This window comes from Protopterus annectens, chromosome 12.part0 (genome assembly GCF_019279795.1).
Source record: "Protopterus annectens isolate FY-2018-M chromosome 12.part0, PAN1.0, whole genome shotgun sequence".
NCBI classification, from domain to species: Eukaryota; Metazoa; Chordata; order Ceratodontiformes; family Protopteridae; genus Protopterus; species Protopterus annectens.
This window is the reverse complement of record NC_056746.1, coordinates 847,217,171-847,226,912: the sequence shown is the minus strand read 5'-3', so window position 1 is coordinate 847,226,912 and position 9,742 is coordinate 847,217,171. Positions and strand designations below refer to the sequence as shown.

The window sequence follows — 9,742 nt, the reverse complement described above, 5'->3', positions numbered from 1 at the left end:
CATATAGAGTTCATCTTTATTTTCAGGAACCCAGACCTTGAGATTCAGCTAAACCTTTTAAGCTTACTAAACAAAATATAAGCAGGTACTGTAAGATACAATAAAAACTACATTGACTTCTCTGCCTGATTATGGACCTTGAAAGTATATATTCTCCACAGTATTTGTATTTTTCTGCATAATGCCTTGAAGTATTCTAGGAAATTTGTTTATTAAAATCAACAAAACACTGGTAGATTTCTTATACAACAATAAACTTCCTTTTTAAGACTGTATGGCAGGCTTCAAGATGCCCAGTCTTCATCTCTACTATGCCTATCTGTATGAGTTTGTATTGCAGTATGGAAACCACACTAGGCCCCAGTTTAAAATAAGATTCCTACAGGGATCAATGCTGGGCCTTTTTATTTTTAATGTGATTTTTTTCTTTGTTGTCTACCTACCATTCTACTTCCCTAAACAAGTTTCTCCATGAAGGCAAACTAGGGAGAATTATTAGATCTGCTGAAGATGTAGGTAACTTGGTATCAAAACCTGGGCCCCAACATCAATAAAGCCAAATGTGATGTGCTTTGTTCTTGACTTTTACAAAAGTGTTGCAGTCTTATATTTCAGGATTCATCTATTTTTGGTGTAGCTGGAAATGAAAGAAGTAAGGAAAACAGTATTAGGCAAGTTACTGTGGCTACTCAATGTAAATAAAAACACTGTCCTCTACTAATGAAACTATAGGTCTGTTTTTTTTCTGCTTTTGTCCCTTCTAGCAGTACTAATGGTAGAATAATTCAAAACCTTGGTTCAGCTTGACACTGAATATATTCTTCTTTCTGCAGTTAATTCAAAGATGATACTATTCATCACTTTGCAAAGTACTTATTTATACAAATTGTCTACATGGAATGCCCTCACTGACCTGTTCTCACAAGTTTAATTCTTACTACACACCATTAGTCACAGACTTAGCAGTAAGGTTTTAAGGCCTGCACTAATGCCTGTCTAATGGCCTTATTAAATCATCAGCACTTTCAGCTACTACAGGGCAACAATAACACAAAAAATTGCAAATTCATCTCATATTTTCTTTACTGTTTTTGGAAAAAAAAAACCGAATACATCAAAACTACTTGTCAGTTACATTTATGACATATCTAGGCACCTGGTTAAATTACTGGAAGTTCTGTTTTAATACTATGGAATGTAAATTCCTAAAAGACCAGATAGTTAAAGAACATAGCAGCCAAAACTCCAAGCCTATTTCACTACTAAGTGGCATGTAATTCTAAGACTTGGTGCTGCTGTTAATAAAAAATCCTGGCTACCAGAATGGCTGGAAGTAGAAACAAGAGTTTTATAAAAGATGAATATTTCTCCCATTACTGACGTATACTAGTCCAAAAATGCTCTGTTTTACTTATCTAATTTCCCTGCACAGAAATCAGTATACGTTTGGTAGCAAATATTGACTCCAATTGCAGAGAACAATTTAGACGTATGACTACAGGCCATTAACTGCAGAAGCATTAACTTTAAAACAGGATGTCATGTATCGGAGCTCACTTTGGATGCATTTGCATCAGTTTAACCATAGGAAGCCATATTATCAGGTTCACAGTACACGCATTTGCATCAGTCTAACCATTAACAACACTTCTACTGTCAACATAAGAACAGTAACTCAAGATCCTACTCACTAGGAGATTTTTCTAATACTAGTATCAGAAATACCAAGCATCTTGGTATCTTTAAAGTGAGTTATTATCAATAATTAGACCATATGACACTGGCAAAAAACATTGTATATAGCTATATTTATAACCTCCTCCTAACTCATAAAAAGATTGCAATACGTGTTTTTGGAAAGGTTCAGAAAAAGAATGTATATTTAAAAAGGTAGGGTTACACTACAGCTATAAGTTAATATGCAATTCCCTTAAAAATATAAAGTATAAGTAATATTTTTGTGCTGGCTGGAATGCCTAAGATGATCAGATAGCACTATACATTCTATAAACTAACTTAGTCTCTAAGATTCCACGCAGGCTGCCCAGAGATGCCAGTCTGATTGTGTGAGGAGAAATAAAACAGGGTTTCTAATAACAACTAGTTGAGACTCGTTGTTAGGTTGCCATTCATAATTTCTCCTGACTATAAGATGGTTACACTTAAAATACAATGGATTAGATTACCTGACTAGTAGTCAATAATGTTCTTCTTCTTCTTTTGGCTTTTCCCGGTTAGGGGTCACCACAGCAGAACTCTGGTCCGCTAATGATTGGCAGTAGATTTTTATGGTGCCAAGGTGCCAGCCCGACGCCCAACCTTCAACGAAGGCACGCCCATTCACACATGTCTTTAGAACGCCACTCAACTGTGGGGAGGACATGCAGACTCCACACAGAAGGCGCTCCAGCTGAGAATAGAATAGGAGAGTCTCTTGCTGTGAGGTGACATTGCTACTGCTGCACCACCATGGCTTCTAGTAGTCAATAATATGAAGCCTTTATCAACTATTGGTCTATACTGTCAGAATTTTTTGTGATGGGTCTGTGATGAAGGCTTACAAAGTGCATGTATATCTGTCTTACAAGCCCATCAACATGTGTATTTCAGTCTAAAATGACTAAACTCTATTTAACATTAAAAAGAAAAAAAAAATACCTTGACTGAGAAGTTGAAGGTTCCTGACCTCTTCTCGCACTTGCAGCTGAAGCACTTGCTGGAGTACTTCCTGCCGTAGAGCCTCCTGGGTAATTCCCATTCGCTGTAGTTTGTCTGCATTGAGTCGCAAAAGTGCACGACCTAAGTGGATACAACAAACAAACCACTGAGTTTAGCCATCAAATGGCACAAATTCTCTTTGTGTAAGCAGAAGCAGCTGAGAGCCACACAGCATTAGCCTAGGGCACATTACTTACCAGGGAATGATACATTTTAAAATTGTGTTTCCTCCTGCCTATGATGATAAAATAGAATACGGTTTTCTTCTAAATGTGCTATTTGTTACATACTGGTTAAAAATCTGTCTGCCACATTTACAAACTCCCCAATAAGCTGTGCTGATGTCAGATGGGCAGTTATTTGTTCATTCCATCTAAGGCAGTGGTGTCATTTTTTTAGACATATCTATCATCAGTTTATTCCACCTGTCACTTATTATGACTTTGCAAATAATACTGTCCACTGGAGGTGCTCATAACAGTGTGCATACCACATTGTCTGGTTTCATAACAAATGTAGAACTCCTTTTTCTTTAAGTAGTACCATCAGCCTTTGCCCCATCTGGCTATTTTATCATGTGCAGAGTTTCCACATGGTAACTGCATTCTCTTATCTGTCACAGTTCTGGTATGCTATAAAACGTAATCCAATAAAACTTTGTTTGATGCATATTCTGGTTTCTACTTGGATGCTATAAAACTTTGCAGACTTATCTCCTGAACAACCACCTGCCACTTGTGTTGGCACGTCAAAGCCATGTAGGGGACTACAAAATACAACCAGTATATATTATGTATATATGTTCATTTGCATGCATGCATGTATCCATCTGTGTATCAGGAAGTGGATGGATACTGATGGAAATAAAATTCAAGTTTCCAGCTTTGCAGCTCAGCACTTCTGTACACTGTTTTTTTTTTTTTTACAAGTAAATGCAATGCATATCATACTGCTGCAAAGCAGCATGTCTGACCCCAATTTTGTAATTCAGAAGCATCAACTAAGGTCAATGAAATGTCACAGCAAACTTTCATTTCATGGTTAAAGCACTGAAACATAAGTACATGGATTTAAATCTAATCCTCCCGGCTCCCACACAAACATGCTGGACAACAATGAGTGAGTCAGCCTGAGTGTTGTAGCTACTCACCCTAAAAGTGACCCTCTACCCCCTCACCTAATCCTTTTTTCATCTACTTAAGCATCCCTGATCGTCAGCATTACTTTGCATTTTACCACTTTCTGTAGTGCTGCATGTTCATAGGTTCATAGATTCATAGGTTGGTACTAGGCTATCAGCCCTAGAGCCTATACAAGCCTAGCCATAACAATTCCCTGGCTATTTCTTCCCACATTATTTACTTTCCTGGACCCCTGTCTAGCAGGGTGACTGACGTGATCCCTGGGGTGAATTTCCTTTCTCCCATCCAAACGTCAAGGTTCCTCTTGAAGAGGTCCAAAGAGGCACTCTGCTTGACATGTATGGGCAATCTATTCCAGAGTCTGGGGAGTCTCTGGGTCAGGAACCTATCTCTCCAGCATGTTTTATTTATTGTGATGACAAGGTTTAGATCCCTGGAGCGTGTAGCTCTGAGGGATTGGGATTTCTTTAAGTGTAGCATGTACAACAGCTCTGGGTTTGACATGGCCTTGTATGTTAAGCAGAGATCGCCTCTGAGCAGACGATATGTGACAGAGTACAGCTGGAGTTTTTTAAGGCGGTCAGCGTAGGGCATCTGCTTTAGGCCTGTGATTCTTTTAGTGAGGTATTCTGAGGCCCTTCCAGTTGTTGCAGATGTCTTGAGACCTACCATCTTTTTTGTAAGTCAGCACTTCATTAAGTCACTTATAAATTGCTTCCTCTCTCTCTTAAAACCTGCTGGAGGGGCAGATTTGTCTCCCAGAGGTTACCACACCTCTTGAACAGACTCCCACTTCATGTCAAACAGAGCACCACTTTGTCCCTCTTCAAACATAATCTGGATGATTGGATGGGTGACCTTAAATTCACCCTGGGGGTTCCACCTGTATCCCTCTTGGATAGGGGCAATAGGTGCTGATTATGGAAATAAGGGTAAGAACTTGGCTAGGCTTGTAAGGGCCCTAGAACCATTAGCCTAGTAACTTCCTATGATCCTATGTCTCTTTCTTCCCCATGTAATTTTCCTTCTGCTCTGTTCATTTATCTTGCCGTCTGACAATGCAGTTTTTCCATGCTGTAAACTCTTCTCTTGTCCACAGTATGTATGTCAAGCTGTCCTTCCATCTTGCAACCTGAAGCCCTCCATTGCCCTTGTACTTTGGCCCTTTATGTTGTATGCCTTCTGATTTAGTCTCCCACTTCCTGCATGATATCCAGAACTGCACACACAGGACTCCCTATAAGGTCTTCCTACTACTCTGTATAATGGGATGATGTCCGCCATTCATGGTGCTATGTACCACAGCTTCCTGCTGTCCTTGGCCATTCTTCCATTCCTGGTGTTATGTACCACAACTTCCTGTTGTATTTGGTCATCGTCTTTTAACATAGAAGTATATTATATAGCCTAGGAGTGATTATGATCTATATGTCATTTTCCTTCAGGGTCCTCTACAATACTTATGTGTTTACAAGACTTTTCCCCTGCATTTTCCATAATTATGCATTAAGTACCAGGTACCACATATCAGCCCAATCAAAGATCAGTAAATTTCATTGGGAACTGACCTCACCCTTTACTAACTTTAGCACCATTCTTGTTGTCATTGATAAACTTACTTGTCTTTCTTTGTAACATCAATGTTGTATTTGACAAAGATATGCTAAACAGAAGCATTCCAAGTAAAAAAAACTTTTGTAATCTTCAATTTTATTTTAATAAATATTCCAAAATTAAGACACAACCGATATATACCTGAAAAAAATATATATATAACATATCGACAGATTTAAGGTATTAATTCAGAGGAATGAATTTTATGTAGATGCTGAACTTCATCATGCAAACGTATATGCATTAATAATAATAATATTACTGTAAATCATAAACTATTTACAGCAATTATGTAAAAAACTATTACATTGTTGGAGTTACCCATCGGGAAAGTTGACACCATAATTAAATTCAACCTAAATTGTCTTCCACCGTGTATTCTACCCTCCATACCTCTCAACCTCTCAGTGCAAGAAATCTGGACAAAGCCTAACAAAATGTGAGGACAACGGCCCAAAAAATAGGAACAGATTTTAAATATTGCTCCTATAAGCTTAGAAAGTTGCTAGAGTAATAGGGTTTATTTAAACATACATTTTCTGAAGCATCTGATGTCTGAAACTCAAATGTGTGTCATTATTTAATTACTTCAGTTCTCAGATCATCCTAGTGATTTGCCGGAAAACCACAAACGTTATGAAGAACATATCAAAAATATGAGCCAAAAATCTGGATATTCTGTGAAAATCAGCACAGTTCATATGTATGCTACCCTCTGTTTTGTTTTATTTTTAAACAAGAAACATCTTTATTAAACCATCACTTACGACATGGACAATGATACATTTACATAAATGAAACTGAACTACACCAACACAATCCTAGTTACAAGCATTTTACATCACAAAACATACTGATACACTCCCAGTTGCAGACATTATACATCAGTTATAATCTACCCAGTCATTTCATTTAAGTCATGCCTTGATTTAAACCTCATTCCTTGCCTGTATGTATTGATCCCACAATTTCCATTTTTTTCCTATGTAGTTTGCTTCTACCCTTTTTTAAAGATCTCAATTCCATTTGTTTTATCTCTGTTACTATATTCCCTACTTCTAGTATAGTTGGTTAAATTTTGATTTCCATTTTCTAGTAACTGCTTTTTTGGCAGCCAGCATAATTAGACACAGCAAGGCCTTACCATGTCTAGGCAATTCCGATTCTGTATCATAGCTCAAAAAAATCATCTCCCTCGTCACACCAATCTGCCCACTCAGCATCTCCAACAGTGCATCTGAAAGGGAATCCTTAAAGTCCACCAACTCACCGCACTCCCAGAAAATATGTTCCCAATTACCTCTTTCTTCACTGTCACACCTCCAACATTTGCTGTCTACCTGAGGAAGAATTCTCTGGAGTCTACTTGGGGTATAAAAATATCTATTTAAATATTTCCAAGCAAAATCATAAATCTTCTAGATTTTGTTGCATATTTGGAACACGTGTTTATATCTTCCTATTGTTTCTTTGTGAATTGCTTAACCAATCTCTCTTCCCAATCCTTTCTAACCTCTTCTAATTGATTCTTACAGCTATCATGCAAGATTTTGTATGCTCTACTAATTAGCCCTGTTTTAATGGCAGCTTCTGTTCTGGATTCTACTAAAAACTCTACCAATGCTGGTCTTTCATTTAAGACCCCCCCCCCTATTTCTTTCCCTTTACCTATACTCTGATATCAATCCTTGATAGGGAAGGCAATCTCTAACCTGCAGTGGAAATAAATTCTTGGCATTTTTCCATTCTATCATCTTTCCCTCTCCAGTTATTTGCTCCCAATACCTTGGTTCATTTTCCAGTTTTCTCCAATAAATTCCAGCCCCTCTTGCCTATTGTCTATATCCTTAATTGCAATCATCCCTATTCACATAATCTCCTTTCTTAATTCCTGTGTTGGCTTATTTCTTGGTATACTTTCTGCTACTTTATCAATATAATATCCTGTATGTTTATTGTTATTCTCCTTAAAGGCCTGCATCCAAAATCCCAGTCCCTCCTTGTTTCTTGATCTTCCCCCTGTTTCATCATCATTCCTTTCTACTTGTATGTATAAATATATATATAGCTCTCCTGTGGGAAACAATATGGCGCCGGTTGTGGTTGGCTTGCCGTTTGTTAGTCTCTTTTGTTGTTCCTTGTTTTTGTTTCTTGCCGTGTGTTGTGCAAAATGTTGATTTAGCACTAGTGTACGATTGTCAAGTGCTTTTGGATATTGGTTCCTCTGCCAAATCTTTGAGTTTGTCATTTTCGGTGAATGAATTTTGTAATGTACCTCCTACTTACCTGGATTGTTTGCTGGAGTATAGCGGAATGGTGCCATGGTTTTTTTCTTCTTCTAGGAAGAAGTTCAGGAAGCGCAGAAGTCGAGGCTGTCAAGGAGGTTGGCTGGTTAAGCTGAAGGCTTTGGTGACTCCTTTTTCTGGTAGTTTGGGAATGGAAAGATGGAAGCTTACTCGGCCCTCAGTGGATTGGAGGATGTTGGATTCGGTAGGCTTATGGAGTATTCCTGTTATTGACTTTTCTGTGGGGGATCGTGTTTCCCTTTCATGTTATCAGAGGTGTTGTCGGAGAGGGGTTGTGCTAGAGAATTTGCTACCAGTGCCTAAAGCTTTGAACATTGTGGAGGTATTGAATTTGAAGTGGGGTTTGGTTAATGCCAGGTCAGTGGTTAACAAAACATTTATTTTGAAAGAATTTTTTATGACACATACTTTGGATGTGTTTTGCTTAACTGAGTCCTGGTTGACATCTGGTGAATGGAGTGCAGTAAATGAGTTGTTACCAGCTGACTGTGTTTTTGTTAATGTACCAAGAGCATCTCGGCGTGGTGGTGGATTGGCAGTAGTTTGTAAAGCTAATTTACAAATTAAACAACTTTACCCCACTTCTACTTTCAGCAGTTTTGAGCTGTGTCTATTTGAACTTGGACATTCAAGTCTGCTTTTTTGTGCAATGATCTACAGACCCCCGAGATATGATAAGAATTTTATTCAAGAATTTTCTGAGTTTCTAGCTGAATATGTCTTGAGATATGATCAGATCATGTTACTTGGGGATTTTAATATTCATGTGTGCTGTCCGGGAAAGCCACTTGTCTCGGAGTTTAATGATTTGGTGAATTCTTTTGGCTTAAATCAGTCTGTTAATGGGGCCACTCAGGAAAGTGGTCATACATTGGATCTTGTGCTATCATTTGGGTTCAATGTGTCAAATTTGATTATTCAAGATGCTGTGTTTTCGGATGATAAGCCTATTTTATTTGATGTTATATTGCCTACAAATGTTGTAAAATCTGTTGCACCAGTAAGGCTTTGTCGTTCTTTTAATCAAGATACTTCAGCGAAGTTTTCATCTTTATTTAGTGAGGTGTTGACTTGTTTTCCAGAATATTTTTCATCTGATGATCTGTTAAATTATTTTAATAAGACTTGTAAAGATATTCTGGATATTGTTGCACCATTACGCATGAAGAAGAAAAGTCCAGTAGTAAACTGGTGGTCAACGGATATCACTAGAGCTGCAAGAAGGGAATGTCGGAGATGTGAAAGGCAGTGGGAAAAGAACCAACTTCAAGTGTTCTTAACTGCCTTTCCGGAAAGTTGGAAGGCTTATCAGGATGTTGTATTATCTGCAAAGAGGACATACTATTCTAATCTTGTTAATGTCAATTCTCATAACCCGCGGGTTTTGTATGATGTAATTGACTCTGTTCTTAATGCACAAGATTATTTTCCAGTTTAGGCATCACCTGCAGTGTGCAATGAGTTTTTAAAATTTTTTTTGGATAAGGTTTCGAGATTGAGATTAGGTGTATCTGTATGTTCTTTGCCAGATACGTTTTTGTCCGTTTTGGAGAAGTTGTGTGTCTTTCAGCCAATAACTTGGCTGATTTAACTAAATTGATGTCTGAAGTTAAGCTTAGTGGTTCTCCTGAGGATATTTTACCTCCTAGAGTTTTGAAGGATGTGTTTTCAACAGTGGCTCCAGCTTTGTTGGAAATAATTAATACCAGTTTGGTTTCCGGGGTTGTGCCTACTGATTTTAAAAGAGCAATCATTCATCCACTATTAAAGAAACCTGGGCTTGATGCATCTGTATTATCTAATTATAGGCCAATTCTAAGCTTCCTTTTTTAAGTAAAGTGATGGAGAGATGTGTTTATGGCCAGTTGTTAGATTTTCTAAATGAAAATAATTTTTTGGAAAACTTTCAATCTGGTTTTAAACCTATGCATAGTACTGAGACAGCTTTGCTAAAGGTCTTAA

General features: G+C 37.8%; 1 protein-coding gene across 1 annotated transcript in view; it reads right to left on the bottom strand.

The window, feature by feature from the left end:
• Positions 1 to 9,742, bottom strand: part of SAMD10 (sterile alpha motif domain containing 10) — a 1,883,599-nt gene that overhangs the window by 217,251 nt on the left and 1,656,606 nt on the right. Inside the window, exon 4 of the mRNA XM_044089888.1 lies at positions 2,659 to 2,799. Coding sequence (XP_043945823.1) covers positions 2,659 to 2,799 — 141 coding nt within the window. The remainder of the gene's footprint in view (positions 1 to 2,658; positions 2,800 to 9,742) is intronic.